Here is a 17,898-nt window from a genome sequence, read left to right on the forward strand (position 1 = left end):
CAACTTCACAGCTCATTATTATGGTGCACTTCGCGGTTCGTACACGCCACACAAGTACGCATTACACACCACTACACACAAACTATCGCCAACTAATAACTACAGACAACACCGAACAGTGAACTGTGACATTAAATTATTTAAACGCACAGTAGGTATACACGCCGGGCACACCATATGTATTTTGAATTATTACAATATGTATATAACGCATCGAGAGCGCATGCGCGCGCGCTGTCCGTGTGTTGTGTTGCAGCACGCGGAGGAATCCGATTTTTGGCGCGCTTCCCGCCGCGGCGGCGGTCTCCGTCCCAGTGGTGGGGAAAGCCGGTCGACGCGGCGGGGTTCCGGGGTCGAGCCCAACAGCTGTTCTCGATGAGCGGGAAACAGTTTGAACGCCGATTGCCGCCGCGCGGCCTGCCCGCCATTGGCCGGGCAACAGCAACGGCACACGGCAGCAGCCATCCGATTGGTCGCACCCCGCCACCGCCGGCACACGCATACGGACCGCTTCGATTCCCCGTCGCGAGACACCCTCCCCCCCACCGCCGTCAGCACAGTCGGTTCGCGTAAACAAAGGCTCCACCGCCGCCGCTGTGTTACGAAAAGTAACCCGTGTTCACCGTCTAATCTCGAGGGAACGAAATAGCTTTACAACCGCTGAACCGTCGTCGTCCCGGTGTGTTTGCGAGCCGGAGCAGCTACGACTTTTCCCATGCCGCAGTGTAACGTATTATCTGCGTACGCGTCGCCGCCGCCGCCGCCACATAATCATCGCGCGCGCGTGTGTGCATGTGTGTGAGTGTGGGCCTGTGTACGTGTGCGTGTGTTCCGTACGATTCGGTTGTGTTCAGTGTTGTTTATCGCCGACTGGACACTAGCGTCTTGTCTCGCGTTCCGGCCGTAACCCGTTCAGTGAGCCGTGTGCCCGCTAGCCATATCCACCGGCGCCGACGACATGGGACGCGATCGCCGCACCGTCAACGCCACCGCGGCTGACCATTGACCGGCGTTTCGTCGTCACCGCCGACGATTTCTCTGGGTAAGTGTAACGCAACTGCCAAGCACGGGGTCCCGCAGACTCCCGCGCAACGGACACTTCGCCTCCGGCATCTGGACCGCGTCCGTCGCCGCCCCCCTCCCGAGGGCCACCGGACGTCGCGCCGTCGTTTCAAAAAGCCTCGCGCGAATATCGCGTACTCGGCGCCGTCCAGTTTTCGCGTTTTCCGACCAAAGTTCCACCGCCCCTCCCGGCTACCCGTCCACTACCCCCCTACCTATCAGGTCGTCACGCGCGCCAGGCGGTTCGCGGCGTTTCGTGCGTTGGTACGGTCGCGCGCGCGCCAGCCAAAACATAACCTCTATGTCCGCGTATCTCCGCGCTGCCGTTACAGCGTCTCTGGCTCTTCATCCCCTTTGTTTCCGGGACTTTTGAAATCGCGCCGTCTCGTCGAGCCGTGCCGCCGCATTCCGTTCGTCAAATGAGATGTGCTCGTCGTCCGTCGCGGCCGCTAGTCACCGTCGCCACGCGAACTGGCCACAATAGTCCGTCGCTCTGCAAAACAACCCTAGGGACAGCGACAGTGTTTGTGTCCGCTGAAGTCGACTAAACACCTCGTCCGTCGATTCGGTAATGTTTTCGTTACTGTCCGTGCACACCGATAACTCGACAAAGTCAACATTTTTCCAACTGATCGCGACCGATCAAATCCCTTTGTCTTGCTCCTCATACAACAACCCTTTCGTTTTCTACACGTCAACTGGTCCGCCGATGAGTTTGTTAGTGATGCACTGTTGTTCGATTTTGTCTAGAAATCTTATTTTGATGCTTTTTGTATTAGCTACTGATAGGTGTATGGCGTGTTTGAATTTCACTTATTTGTATTTCTTTGTCAACGTTCTGTTGAATTTGGGGTGGAAACAAATAATGATGTACCTAGGTAATTTCACTAACACTGCTGCAAACTCAGCTTATTATTCTTTTATCAATTTGAATCTTTTTAAATATTTATTTTTGAATTTTCTAAACTTGTACCTATGCTTGAGCCATCTTAGTAAGCCGGTAAAGTGATAATCCAGACACACCAAGAAATCCGTCTTCCTTGTTTTTGATAATCTTGACAAGAAAAATTACTAAATATATTATATTTGTCCTAGGTTCCTACTACCTACATGTACCCATAAAATAATCAACTATCTAAAATCTAAATTACAAAATAAATTAGTTGTAATAAATGTTTTAAAAGTTTAAAATGTATAACTTTACCTATCTACCTACCTGATAGATTATGTTTCATTAGTTAGTTTATACATATAGGTACGTACTATTCTCTAATAATTAAATTATAATCATTTAATAGGTACCTACCTAGTATTAATCTTATATTACACATATTTTTCAATAAGCTATTTCTGGGAATAATATTTTGGTAGGTTTAATAATTAATCAATTAACAATTTCAATAGGTATACATTTTGTTCCAATAACATATATCTACAATTGTGATATATTTTTATTTTAATAGAATGGATAATGTTTGAAAATTTAATCTAAATGAGATTAAAAAAAAAATACATTTGTTTTTTTATATACTTATTAGGTCTAAACCCTTTTTCAATAATAATAATCAATACCTTTGAAGGTAGCTTTATTTGATCAATCACATTAAATCAACTAGTGTTAAATATCAATTTCCTATCTATAATATAATAATATGTCAATAATAGTTGTAGGAGGAGTTGATTGATTATTCCTGTATCTTAAATAGTTGTAAATTTGCCATAATATGATAAATACCTTTTGTACCTATTGAATAATTTTTTAATAAATAATAAATAGTAAAAATGTTTTTCCTCCCCTTCCAATATCACTGTATGACAATCATTATTCCTTGTGCAACCCCCATAACAAAATTAAATTTAAATTATTAAACCCACAGAAATCAACAAATAAAATGTTCAACATTATTGCTCTCATAAAATACTTAAATACCAAATCTTAATTCACATCATTGGTAGGTACGTCCTAGTATATTTTTTTTCTTATCTCAAGTGTATTTAACTGATTAGATACCTATCTAATAATTACTAATTATGTAGGTATACGTACCTACCTACCTATTTATATTTTTTTTAACTAATTAATTTATTAATTTATGAAAAATAATGTAGGCATCTACCTATAACATGATAAATATATTTGGTACTTTTTTTTGTTTATGATGAGGGGGGCATATTGTTAAAAGAACCAAGTACAGAACTCATTTTCTTCTTTCCAGCTTATGATTTACCATCCTTAGAGTTTTTTCCTGGCTTCCTTGAATATTTGAGGACTTTTCAATTAGTGGTGTAAGGTTTTATATTTAGTACCTACCTGTTTTATTTTATTAAAACTTAAAAAATAATTTATTTTTAACAGCAAAATTCTTTATTTATTTTAGGTTTAACAGTTTTTGAAGTATATTGTACAAAATGTCTAAGGCATGCAGGATGTTGAATCTGGACGAAGATGGATCTTCTACTCCAAATACAGCAATAATTAAATTAGGTGTGTGATTTTTTAAGTTTATTTTTTTATTACTTATATTTGATTAAGTACTTACCTACTATTAATTTATCAGCTATAATTATAACTGTCAACTATATAAAATCTACCTATACATATTTTATATAGGTACCTAATCTCTTAGGTTTATCTTATTAAGTTTACTTAATTATAGTTTCTAGTCATAAGATACTAATATACTAGAATTACACCTCTTTAATAACTTTTGTTATTTAATTTTAAATTTTATATAAATAATTTGTATAATTTATTGGTTTGGGCACTAACCAATAAAGGTATAGTACCAGGTATTTTTTTAATAATGAAAATAATAATTTTAGATCTGATTTAAATTTTATTTGAAAATTTGAAATAGCCAATTGGTAAATCTGGTTCTAGAAAATTTGATTTTAAAAACATTTATCTAAGTCAAATGATTTTTTTTAACATTTTTTAAATGTCAATTTTTTTGACGTTAGGTAATACATTTTTTTAGATATTACTTAACAAGTTAAGTAGCTATTTAAAAATTCTCTTAAAATATTAAAAAAATTATAAATTATTTGAATTTAAAATGTTTTTTTTTACGACTGGATCAATTTAACTCAACAAATATAATGAAATTTAAAAAAAGCCGGTAAGTGGATGACACTCTGCTGTACAGTGGTTACAAGTGGGTCAATGTATAATGGATTGTATTAAAATTAAATTTGAATTCGATGATATAATATCATTGTAGAAGCAAAACGATTCTGAGCAGAGACGGTTTATCAGTCTGGATTTTTTATATTTTTATTATTTATTATAGCCTTTAGGTTTAATTAATATTATAATATTATAATTATTTATTTGTTGCTATAGTGATAAATAAATTTGTAAATGTGATTTTATTTAGCTTAATAATTTTGGTGAAATCAGAAATTACCTATTGTACCTACTGTATATTTTATTGTTAATAAAGAAATTTAATAAAAAAAAAACCCTGATGGATGGGAACTCGCAAACTCGTGTATAACTTTGAAACTAAGTCTGACCGACAATTTCTGTGTGCCTCACTGATTGCTCTTAACTCATTGAACAACAAAGGTTTCCAAAAAAAATTTCAAAATCTAACCACATTTATGAGCCATAAATTATGACCTTAAATGATAGGTGCCTTAAATTTTAAGAAATAACTTTTTGGGGGGGCGCAAAATGTTTAAATACGGCCCTGGGGGTGAGTGGTAGAAAATGGGTCCCCTAGTAAACGTAATATGATATTCTCCATAGGTAGTCAATAACAGTCTGAAATAAAATTAGTTATATTATATTAATACATTATTATGCATTAATACTTGGGACATTTGTAACTTGCCTCTGGAAATTTTTAGTTTACCTCGCCACTGATTGCATTTAACTTGAATTCACTGATATCATATCATTGTATAAGAAAAACGATTCAGAGCGGAAACGGTTTGTCAGTCTGGATATTTTTATATTATTATTTATAGCCTGTAAGTTGAATTAATATTAAAATATTATTTTTTTTTATTCATTTCTATGATGGTAAACTAAGGGTTTAGAAATTAAAATCCCATTTTTAGCTGTTTTTCGTGATTTGTCAGTAGTTTTTCTTGTGGCATTAAATAACTATTGATAAAATCGAAAAATGACCTCTCTAAAGTACCATGTTGATCCAATTTGAAAAAAGATAAGGTACTATATGTTGAAATCAAAGAACTCCTTCTGGTAGAGATTTTGTATACAGATTCGTTGGTATTCTCGCTCCGCTCAGAATCTAAAAAATGTAGGTATACCTCATACGTTTAAATGTAAGCGCCTGTAAATGATATAAATTTAAATTTAAAATTTAAAAATATTGATTAGAACAAAAGTTATTTGATTTGTCAGGTCTTCCTGTTGTAGCCTGTATACTAAGTTTATTATCTGGACACTTAGTAGTTACTTATTTTAATATTTTATACATACATAACCTATCGTTTTCTATATAATATATTATGAACTATATGCATAACTATCCATATATTCATATATTATTTTAATAAACAGTAGCTTTTGTTTATTTAAAAAAAATTTTCATTTTATTTTTAAAGCATTCACATAATTCTTTTGGTTCCAATTAATTTATATACCCTATCAATATTTCTAATCTTTTTGATTTTAAATCTAAAGTTTTTGTTGTAACCCTTTTAATTACATTATATGCTAATCTTAGGAGACAGAAGAATTCATTATAACCTTTTTATTTTACAACAAAGGATCTAGTATTTTACTAAACTGATAAGTCATTATGTGTGCTATATTGTAGTATTAGCAAGTACTACCTCTGTATTTATACTTAATGCTATCTTAGTTGTATTGCGCAGCAACAAAAATAAAAAGTCCGCCAACATTTCTTAAACTTAAAGAAATTTAAACAAAACTCAATTCATTGTGTATAAATTTTTAAGGTATTATTTATTAATTATATTCTAAAATAAAAATATAATTTTGATGGTTATTATGTATTTGAGCTAAATAATTTTGCATTATATGTTATAAAGCAAGGATTTCCTGTCCACAACCTCCCACTTAACATTAACTTTAAAAGGTATTTGAAAATCGTAGAAGTTGATGGTCAATGTTTATAGGTTTTACCCAATAGACATTCAGCAGTGCATTGTTAAAGGACCGGACCTCGAGTATCATGGCGGCCATTACCCCTATACACTGACACCCATAGACAATCGGTTACAAATAGTTAAATCAGTTATAACAATGTAATTATTTTTAGCTAAATAGGTAAATTTATTTATATTAGGTACTTATTATATTTAAGTTGCATAATTTATATATTTGGCATATTTATAAATAATCAGCATATATTTATAATAATTAAGAGGATGCCATACCAACAATTTTTTTTGTTACAACCACTTCATTACTAGATAATTTTAAGTAGATAAACTTTTAACTTAAACATATAAATATTACACAATATTATTTTCAAGCCTTAATTTAATAGTTTTTTTTTTGTTCATATTGTATATTATTTAAATACATATTATAATATATTTCTTTTACAGATCAAAATATGACAACTTTCTTAACACCATCACCATATCATTTGCTAGATCATGAATATGGTATGACACCACAAAATCAAATCATTCCAAATCCTCTTACATCACCATTAACTAAATCACAAGTAAGTAATAATGTAATATAGTTTTTGAATATTGAAACCATTAAAGTAATTAATTTTTAACTTTATGGTAAAGTATTTAATAAATAAAACAAAATGTGCCTATCTAATCTGGATAACATTAAAATTAAAAAAACTATATAGTCTTAATTTTGAAATTGTAAAATATTCATTTATTTATGTATTAAATAGCCTATCAATTATTTACTACTAATAGCTCTGTTACTAAAGAAAAAGTAAGTGGGAAAGTGGGTACCACATTACTGTATAACAGGTGTCAAGTGGGTTAGTCACCATAATGGATGTGTTAAATTTGAATTAATTGTATATGAAAAACACATTTCTGATTAAAGACGGTCTGTCAGCTTATATTATTTTGTATCATATTACGATAATATTGCTATTGATGTAATTCATTTTACTATTACTAAACACAGTAGGTTGAATTAATTTTTGACAAAAACATGAAAATGCCATTGTGTGTATAAAATATAATAATATACTTATAAACTTTAAAAGTTTCAAATACCTACCCACGAATAGTTTTTTTAAATCACAACAAAATTACTAAAAATTGTATTCTTTTAATTACAAAATTATTTGCAAATTTTTGTGATTTTAATGAAATTTGTCCTATTTGAACATGAAATATATATATTTTTTTAAATTTGCTTATCTATAGGTATTTAATGTTTTTAAATTTCTAAAATAACAGTTTAATAGGAACTTTGCATTAAATTTTCAAACTTTTTGACTCATTGAAATAGTTTTTAACAAGATGTGTAGAATAAACATTGAAAATTGAAAATTTTTATCAAAAAGATTATCAAAAATATTTAAATATTATTATACCATCTATAAAAAGCGTTATTTTACATGTGAATATCGAAATTCATACAAATTTGAACTCTAGGCGTTCATAATAAGTTAAAGACTTTCCAGTAAACTTCTTTATTTTGTAATAAGTATAAAAACTTATGACTAGTTTTAAAAAGAAATTTTTATGATTTCTTATTACAAATGCTTATAAAAAGATATTGTGACTATGTATTTTCAGTAATTTTTAATTAGTGAAAATAATGAGGAATCTTCAACTATTTTCAAAAGTTATGATATAATTAAAATCGACATTTATAAATAAAAAACTAAAAAAAATTGATAATTTCAAATAACTCAAAAAAAGTTAAAATATTTTGAAAATTTTATCATGTACAGAAATTCATAATATAATACAAATATTTATTAAAAATGTCATGTATCTCCGCTTATTTATTTATGAGTTTGAGCAAAAAATATAAAATTGACTTTATCAAGAACTGGGTTTACTTAAAAATTACAGTTTTTCCTTAATTTTTTTTTTGACTTTTGATAAGTACTAGAAGAGACTACTATTAATTTTTTTTTCTCTTTCTTTACCTCCCAAGGTACCAACTAGATTCAAGTTGCTACCAAGACCAATCCCTAAGTTGAAAATTAAAGAATTTTTACAGCCCCAACAGATGACTGCCCCCATCCCCCCAAAAAATGTATATAGAAATAATGTGTATTTTTACTTTAGAAATGTTGTACACAATGAGTAAAATACATGAGTGATTCTAATATTCTAGAAAATAAATCCTTGACCCTATGTTTATTTATTTAAAGACTGGTATTTCTCTATATTTTCAAATTCTAACTTGTATTATCATTTATTGATATCTTGTTTAAGGGTGTAAAACGAAGATTAAATTTAGAGTCACTCAATTTTGGATATGACGATGTTACACCTTCAACAGCTAAGCTAATGAGAAAATGGTCAAGTTCAAGTGCTGGTAGTGAACCAAGTCCTGCTCAAAATGGTTAGAAAAATAATATTAAGATTTTAATTTATTTAAATGTATGCTTAAATTTAAGTAATAAATGTACAATATTTATTATTTTAGTAGCAGCAAAGAAGTGTTCTGAACGTCCAACACGTTATGATACCTCTTTGGGTTTATTGACCAAAAAATTTATTGGTCTGCTTGAAAATTCTACAGATGGTGTTGTTGATTTAAATATAGCATCAGAAAAGTTGGATGTACAAAAACGAAGAATATATGACATAACCAATGTTCTAGAAGGTATTGGAATTTTGGAAAAAAAATCCAAAAATAATATTCAATGGAAGTAAGTTGCACAAAATATATTAATTAATAAATATATTATACTTGTAGACTTGTAAGTATTGTGGTATTCACAAAACAACTTTTTTCAGAGGTGGAAATGCATTTGGGTCGGACAAAAATAATGTTCAACAAGACTTAGAAAAAATGAAAGCCAAAGAAGAAGAATTAGATAATTTGATTTTAAATACTGGTATAGTTAAAATAATTAAAATATAGTTTTTAAATTCTTACAAACATTATTAATTTTGTTATTTAAATCAACATTGAGTTTATGATGCAATTTCTAAGTATAATATGAAATACTGTGGATATAAGTCATATGCTTATTAGTTAAATTCTTTTACAAAGTATTTTTATTTTTTAATTACTAAACTACTATTTTTTCATTGTTATATAATATGTATGATACAATATTTTATTAATATTTTTTATAGAACGAGATATAAAACAACTGACTGAAGATAAAAGATTTGGATATGTAACTTATCAAGATATTAGGTCTATTGAATCATTTAGACAAAAGACTGTTTTGGTTGTTAAAGCCCCTCCAGAAACTGAATTACAAGTACCTCAAGATCATACTGATGGAGATGTAAGTATAATATTGAATTTATTTTACATTCTGAGTGGAGCAATTTTACAATGAAAGTTAAAAAAAATTTAATTTATCTTATAAATTAATTAGTTTCAATACCATAAAAATGATAAGAATGTACATAAAAGTGATTCTAATTAAAGTAGTACTAGTTTAGTAATTCTAATCAATTCAGTGGCGCCTAAGTTTTTAAAATATGGTCGAGCAATTTCAAAACTTCGCGATCTCAATTATTTAATCTAGATGTACCAACCCTAATATAAACTTACTTATAAATATGTTTAAATATACTCATGTAAATTTAAATGTGGATCGGCGCCACTGGGTCAATTAACATTAGTCACATAAGATTTGGTTTGGGATTTTCTTTTTTGATTCTAATAAACTGTTGATTCTACAAACCAGTGATCACATTAAGTAGAACTTATTATTTGACATTTTTTAATCATCTATATCAGGGATGGGCAACTCAAAGTAACTAGCGGGCCGCAGTGCATAGGAGAAAGCAAAAAAAAAAAAGGTCCTTCAAAATTTATTTTTTACGCTTTTTAGCGGACATTTTTAAAATAATTACTACAAAACACGAAAATAATAATATAATAAAATTATATGAAGTAATTTGAAAATGTAGCGCGGGCCAGATAAAAAAGGTAAGGGGGCCGCCAGTTGCCCATCCCTGATCTATATGATTAAATCTTCAAAATATTTTGATTCTTACTGAGCTATTTATAGACATTTAAAATGAAAAATTGTTTTAGTTTTTTTCTATAAATGTCAAAAAAAAATTTGAATTCAAATTTATAAATGTAAAAAACCGAATAAACAATTTAATTTGTGGCCATGGCAGAAACCTACAGGTGCCCAACTTGAAATTCTGCCAAACCTAAAAAAACGTGTTTAACCAACTGTTTCAACTGCCCCCCCCCCCCTTAAAACAGCTAATGGCCATAGTTGGCAGGCTTAAATACAATAAAAAAAAAAATTAAATTTGTATTACATTATATTAGGTACTGTACTACACTATAATACTCCAATAAAAGTTGTGTGTGATTAAATTGGTTGATTAGTTGTTGTGACATAGGGATACATTTTAGCCTTATCTATTTTAAACCCAAATTACCTGATCTTATATAATTAAAAATTATGTAGTGATATGTTAATATTTCAATGAAGTCAAATTTTTAATTTTTAATAGAAGAAATAGATTAAAAATGTCTTAAAAAATTAAAAGATGCTTTAAAAACATGCAAAAAAATATTGTGGTGACTATATGGAATACTTGGAAAGCATTGTGTAAGACATTCCAAAAATAAATATGTAAATGCATTTTCTCATTGAAATCCAAGCCCTGGTGATTCCCTACTTATACCCTTTTTTATATTAAAATGTTTATTTTTCATAGCAAAAGATGTATATGAAAAGTAACACTGGTGAAATAGAGGTGTTCTTATGCCCAGAGTATAATACCAATACAATTTTACACCAACCACAAAGCCAGTTAAGGCCGTATACATCTCAGGTTAGTATAATTGTCATTAATGTTTCAACATTTGAATTAATTTTAAATTAAAATTTTTATAGGGTTCCAATAATTCAACAATTGGCAATACGGTTATAAAATCGCCTCAAAAATCATCAGTTATTCAACAGTCACCAACATATTTGTCACACAAATATAAAATGGAAAACATCAAGGAATCAGAAACTGTAGAAAATGTAGAGAATACAACAATAAGAAAATTCAAGGAAGAGCCATTGGATGATCAGCAATATATACCTAGTACAAGTGGTTCTGGTATGCAAATTATTACACATATACCACGTTACGTTTTACACGCACATCCTGGTTTACGCATGATATGGCCATGAAGTTACAAACTGTTACTGTTGCTCGCTTATATTTTCTTCTACTTTTTTTTTAGTTCAAACTAATATTTAACCTTCTTAATACTATACTAGCTTTTATATTTGGTTTCCACTTTTTCCCAACTATTTAAGTGAATAATAACAGTATGATGCATGATAGAAATATTATTCTAAATGAGTGATCGCTGATCATGTTCATTGGTTTACCTGTAGTTTATTTTGTTTTGTTTTGTTTTGTTTTATTTTTGTTTTTTATTGACAGTCATTTACAACTTTATTTACAACAATATTATATAAAATACTATATCTCATAATTTGTAATGTTTATTGAAACATGTGATACCTACCTTCTTATACCTTTTTAATGTGAAACATTAAATAGAATTTACTTACCATAACATTTGTTGTATACTCTCATTGGTTAGTGGCATTTTATCTAAATGATTGATTGCTATTCAATCAAATATTTTAATACTGAAAGGTGGCAATCCGCAATATTTGTAATAACCCTTAGTGGAATAATATATATAAATATGTCATATTACTATTTTATATTTAGTTCATTAGTATTCTTAATAGTACATGTTTGGTATGTGTATTATTCACATCATGTTTTGAATTTGTACAAGATAAAGTCATTACTTTTTGGTTACAATACAATATTATTGCCACCTTTTTTCTATTACTTTTTACCACTTAACTAATTTTGCGAGATAAATCTCATTATTTATAATAAATATTTATATATATTTTTTTTTTGGTAGTTATTAGTTTATATTTCTTTATCTTGTATATAACTTATGGGTTAACTTCAGTCGTAAATCTTAACAAAATAAAAATTTTGTGTATTTGAATGTAATTTAGACTTTATAATAATGTTCTTATAGATAAACCAAATTAAATGAATCTCAATGATACTTAAAAAGTAATAAATTATCATTTTGTTGTACAAAGTTTTTATTTTATTATATTATTAATAATACTAAAATTTTTATTTTTATTTATTTTTATTTTTTTGCTTCTTTGTTATATTACCTAACCTTGTCTTGTATTATATACTTTTTGCTTTTTTAATCTTATAATAATACTATAACCCTGTTGTAACTTGTCAGGGAATATGAAAAGCAAAATTATACCGTTTACTGTAGTTATATTTTTGCTCATCCATCCACATTATCCGAAAACTTAAAAAAAAATTGCCATTCATTGCTTCGGGTATACTGCTGTTGGGAAAACACAGTCATGTCGGTCGTCCGCTGAATTTTACGAGTGCCGCATGTAATGTATGTCTTGTAGCACCATGGAATTCAGCTGTCGCCTGGTGTGTTATCTGCTTCTGCCTTATGTACAATCGGCGCTTCTTCATATACCACATAAACACATTTTGATGTTGTGTATAACATGAGATATTGTACTTAAATAATATTAATGATGGATAATGATGTGCATCTACTTAATTCAGATTATGGTCCAGTGAAGCAGCTAATGAGAATGTTAATAATAGCTTTGTATTAAACGGTTAAACATTAACATATTAATATTGTGTTCATGAGTTTATTTACTATTTATATACATGTTTCATAAATGATAGTAGTATGTACTCATAAATATGTAATGTATATTAGCTGTTGTTTTTTTTTATTAACTATTTTGTCTTGATATGTGTCAAAATTACAAAAGTAAATTGTTTCTCATTGCTATAGTTAAATCATAATAATGTATTTATATTTGGATTTACAATGAAAAAGTGTTTGTTATTAGCCTAGCATTGTCTTACTGTTTTTAAAGCTTTTTTTCTTCTTTCATAATTGCATGAAGTTAGTTGCTTTTATTGAATAAGTGCTTTTTCATAATTTGTAGTCACCTTTTATTGTGTTTTTTAGCCAAAGATACATTTGAGATATCTTGCGAACCTTTCTTGATGCTTGAACCTCCAAACGAAGATGACTACAACTACTGTCTGGACTCAGATGAGGGTCTTGGTGACTTGTTTGGCTTCAGGTTATAAATAGGTTAATACAATAATTTTTAGTATATATATATATATAAATGTGTGTTTTTTTTTTTTGCAAATTGTAAATCCCTTTGTTTTTCTCCCTTGTATAACAATTCTTTTGTTTACTTACCATTTGGTATATCTATTTAATTAAACAATTTTTTATTTCATATTTTTTTTTAAACGAAATTTTAATTTATCCCAAATTAAATTTGCTCGAATAACTATTATTTAAAAACCATTAATTTTACTATGTATTATGTTTTTATTTTAGTTTCCAATCTATTTTTTATTTTTTGGACATACAATTATTTTGATATCAAGGTACAAAAATAAGTATTTTCAAGTATCGTTGTATTTGAAATTAAAAATTCGGTTATGATAATGTGTTCATATTATTATTTATTTTGTTTTAACCAATTTTATTTCTGTTTATGTTCTTTTCGTTAATGTGCAATTTTTGGTCGTTTATTTACTAGTAATTTGTTACTATGCTAAATATGCGCTATTTTTAAAAGAGACAAAATTATATTTTATGCTATTTAGTGCCTTTTATTTGTTAAAAATAAATTTTGAGCTTTCCCTTAAAATAAAACTGTTGTACAAGGAATGGGTATGCTCGCCATTCAGAACTGAAACACACCTTGTGTATTATAAAATCAATTTCTGTATATTAAAATGTCTAAAATATAAATTGTATATTTTATTACTTTTAGATTTAGAATTTACCTATAGTGATTAAGTGAAAATTAGAATTATAATTCCAAAATTAATTTTGTAAATTTACCTTTATGTAAGTACTCAAATTTGTTTTTTTTATACACTTGTATATTGAGACAATGTATTTTTTTCTCTTCATGATCTATACCCAATCCGGCGATCTCAATCGATTGATACACTACATTATACCTGATGTCCATTTTGGATTAAAATGTATTTTAACACTACAAGTTGTTGGTTACTCATCATATACAAATATGTAGTGTATGTTTTTACAAACCTATTTAGTCTGAACTCTGAAGGTCTTTGTATGTGTATTCCTACCACGTATATTTATCGCGATAATGTTCTTGCATAGATGTGAAATTTAGTTCAAGATCAACCAATTTTATAATTTGCAAACAAATTGTTTTGAATTAATTAATCTTACCAATATTTAACATTAAAAAATACTGTATATATCAGTGACTTAACCTAAAGTGAAGACTCCTAAATTTGAAACTCCTGCAACATTTTGGGACACAATGAAATTCTGTGTCGGCGATCCTAAATAATCAGGGTACCGTAACCACCAATAAGAGCCCCCCCACCAGCTGAGAATTGCTGATATACATCATCAGTTTCTAGTTTACTTTTTAAATGGTTTTAATATAGTATATTATCTATTGTGCTATCAATGACAATTTGGTTTAGCATTCAGTGAGATTAGTGAATTGGTTTCCGTATTAATCAAATGTTCGTCCAATTGCATTTTACCATGCACTTTTAGCTAATTAAGTACCAATCAATTGCTTTAATGTAAATTTCACAATCTTCTTGAGTCTTATTGTTAAATATATTTTCCACAGGTCGGTAATTTTTGAAATACATTTGAATGAAAAATTTCTGATAAATATCTACCTTAAATCTGAAACTCACCTTTTGTTTTGGTATTTTTCTTCTTTATTATTATTATTATTATTATTATTATTATTATTTTTTTTTTTTTTTAGGACAACATGCCAATGTAATTTATGTATTTATTATTATTATTTTAGTTTAATTATTAATATACAATAGACATTTTTGATTTACAGTTTTATTTTAATAAATTTAAAACAAAATTATTGTCTAGTTTATACCAATCTAATAAAGTCAGAGGTTATAATAAATGAATGTTGAATTTGAAATTCAAAAAATTAGTGAATACCAGCTATTAAAAATTTCATATTTAACTATTTATGTAATAATTGGAGTTTTGACTTATTTATTTTATTGACCAACATTTTAATAATTATGATTAGTATTAGATATTTAATATAATATACTGTGTGTTTTATTTTAAAGGTAACACAACATATTTCAATCCAGTGACCTCGGATTGTTATGGGTTTTTCGGGAGGAGTTAAGGAATACATAAATAGATATTTTCTGATGATTTTCAATTGCTTATATTATCTTTCAGTGTGCGCATGCGCAATACAACTTCCTATTTTTTAAATGGCAACCGGTGTTTTAAATATCAAATTCGGATATAGACCGAATTTTTTTTAGTCATTTTGACCTCTTAACCATGGTTCTAAAACCAAAATTGACTGAATGACAACGAGCAAATGTTTTAACTTAAATATTATTGATTTTTTTTCAACAATTTACCATCCAAAAATACTACGAATTTCCATGCAATTTGCCTTATATTTTTTTAGACATAGTGCATAATATCGTATTATTTGGAAAATAATATCAATTATAATATCGTTTAAAATAAATTATAGAAATAATAACTCCCTAGATTGCTGGAAATCTCTAAAATTTATTTTATTTTAGTTATGTTAAATAAACAAAATTTTACTTATCAACTATCGTGCGCTAAGAATAACATGCATTATGTGTCTAAATGTTTCCATATTAATGACATCATTAGTAAATTATTTCAGGCAAATTTAAAAATAATAAGATATAGCATTCGATTAAACGTGATTACTAAAATTCAAAACCAGTTAATAAAAAAACTCGTATGTGATATATGTGTCATTACAATTTAAATTTAAAAATTATTTTAAAATGCCAAGTAACTGTGAAAAAGTTATTAGAAAGATATTAGTTTATGGTGAATGCCATTGTAATTCTCGAACAGCTGCTAGATTGTATACAGAACGATATCCTGATCGATATCACCCTCCTCACAATTATTTTTTTCGAGTCGAATCGTCGTTAATAAATAGTGGTGAGCTACTAGCAAGACAAAGAGATAATCGGCGAAATCGAAGAGAGTTAAATGGGGAGGCCACCGAACCGGAAGAATTACAGGTTTTGGTTTACGTGAATTTAAACCCGCGGTATTCCATTAGGTATTTAAGTAAAGAAATTTGAATTTCTTGTAAAAAACTCCATTAAATTAAAAAAAAAAATTACATCCTGATATAGGCCTAATTTAGTACAAAAGTTAGAACCCGCGGTGATGCTCAGCGTAGGCTTTCATTCATTGCATGGTTTATGATACAATTACAAGACCAACCACAATTATTACGGTATATCTGTTGGACCGACGAATCAAAATTTACCAACAATGGGGTAATTACTATAATTAACAAACAAAATAACCGCTATTGGGCAGATAACAATCCATACTGGACTACTGACGGTTTGTCAGTCTAGGTATTAGACATATTATATACTTGTCTATGGTATTAAAAAAAAAATGACCTATAATAGGAGGTCCATTCCCCAGCCCCGCCTGATTGAAATTTCGAAATATTTTTTTTTCATTCGATTGTGCTACGTTAGTGCCGTTTGTTCTAATTGGTCCCGCGTTTGTGCTGACTCCCTAGCCCAGTGAATTCAAAATTTAAGTAGAGCGGGGCTGAAGAAATGTTAGCCCCGCCATATTGGAATTTCGCTATAATAGGTATCTACCTGTAATAAATTCCAAATTAATCATATCACAATATCCATAAGGTACTTATTACTTATAACCATAGACCTTATACTTAATATATAAGGTATATGCTTATAACACGTTATACATCAACAATAAACCGTGATACTATCATAGATATATAATATTATACTTTAGAAGTTTCAAGTACCCACGAATAATATTATACAATCATAACAAAATAATTTAAAAAGTTATTCTAGGTTTTTTAATATGCAATTTCGTCTAAATTTGAAATTAAAACGACTATAAAAATAAACTGTGCTTACATGTATTTTTTAGATTTTTTGGTAACAGAATTAACTACTTACATGGAATCTTGTTTTAAATTTTCAAGCCTCTTAGATATAAAAGTTGAACATTTTATAAATGTTAAACTACAAAATAATTATTCAATTTTAAATTTCATAAATGTTGTCAAAATTCGATCTATAAATGCTTATAAAAAAAATTATGCCCATGTATTTTTAATGGTTTTCAACTGCTATTGTATAAATATATCAGGAGCCTTGTATTAATTTTTTACACTTTTTGTCCCAACAGATAAAACATTATTGATATTTATAGAAAAAAAAAACTAAAAAAATTGAAAACTGAAAATGTCCGTAAACAGCTCAAAAAGAGTCAAAATATTTTCAAAATTGTATGGTGCTAATATAAACATACAGTAAAATTTTCATGTATCTGCAGTTATTCGTTTTTGAATTACAACAAAATAAGGAAATCGCTACATGAGAAATCGAGTGAATATCCAATGTTGTAAAAATTTGAATTTCAAACGATCATAAAAATTTAATTTAGCTTTCTTATAGACATTTTTTATTTGATAAATGTAGAAAATCTTATAAGGAATCTTGTATTACATTTTCATATCTCAGATTTAAAAAGAAAAATTTTTATGAATTTCTAACTCGAAATAATTTGCAAAT

At 29.1% G+C, this 17,898-nt stretch overlaps 1 protein-coding gene and 1 non-coding gene across 4 annotated transcripts; both read left to right on the plus strand.

Annotated features, from left to right (window-relative positions):
* Positions 1 to 547: 547 nt before the first annotated feature.
* Positions 548 to 15,238, plus strand: LOC100163786 (transcription factor E2F6). Of its 3 annotated transcripts, none has more exons than XM_008183511.3 (10): positions 548 to 1,042; positions 3,441 to 3,547; positions 6,610 to 6,731; positions 8,437 to 8,566; positions 8,654 to 8,876; positions 8,965 to 9,065; positions 9,310 to 9,467; positions 10,873 to 10,989; positions 11,052 to 11,265; positions 13,220 to 15,238. In XM_008183511.3, exons 2-10 carry the CDS (start codon positions 3,472 to 3,474, stop codon positions 13,342 to 13,344), a joined length of 1,266 nt encoding a protein of 421 aa, XP_008181733.1. In that variant the 5' UTR covers positions 548 to 1,042; positions 3,441 to 3,471; the 3' UTR covers positions 13,345 to 15,238. The 3 variants fall into 3 exon arrangements, with proteins under 3 accessions (XP_008181733.1, XP_003243650.1, XP_001945228.1); XM_003243602.4 differs by having other exon boundaries at positions 549 to 1,042; positions 8,651 to 8,876; XM_001945193.5 differs by lacking the exon at positions 548 to 1,042 and adding an exon at positions 1,130 to 1,630 and having other exon boundaries at positions 8,651 to 8,876.
* Mir998 (microRNA mir-998) lies at positions 12,592 to 12,650 on the plus strand. Its single transcript, NR_040174.1, has one exon. It is a non-coding gene; the product is annotated as a microRNA mir-998 (primary transcript).
* Positions 15,239 to 17,898: the final 2,660 nt, after the last annotated feature.

Source organism: Acyrthosiphon pisum, chromosome A1, assembly GCF_005508785.2.
Source record: "Acyrthosiphon pisum isolate AL4f chromosome A1, pea_aphid_22Mar2018_4r6ur, whole genome shotgun sequence".
NCBI classification, from domain to species: domain Eukaryota; kingdom Metazoa; phylum Arthropoda; class Insecta; order Hemiptera; family Aphididae; genus Acyrthosiphon; species Acyrthosiphon pisum.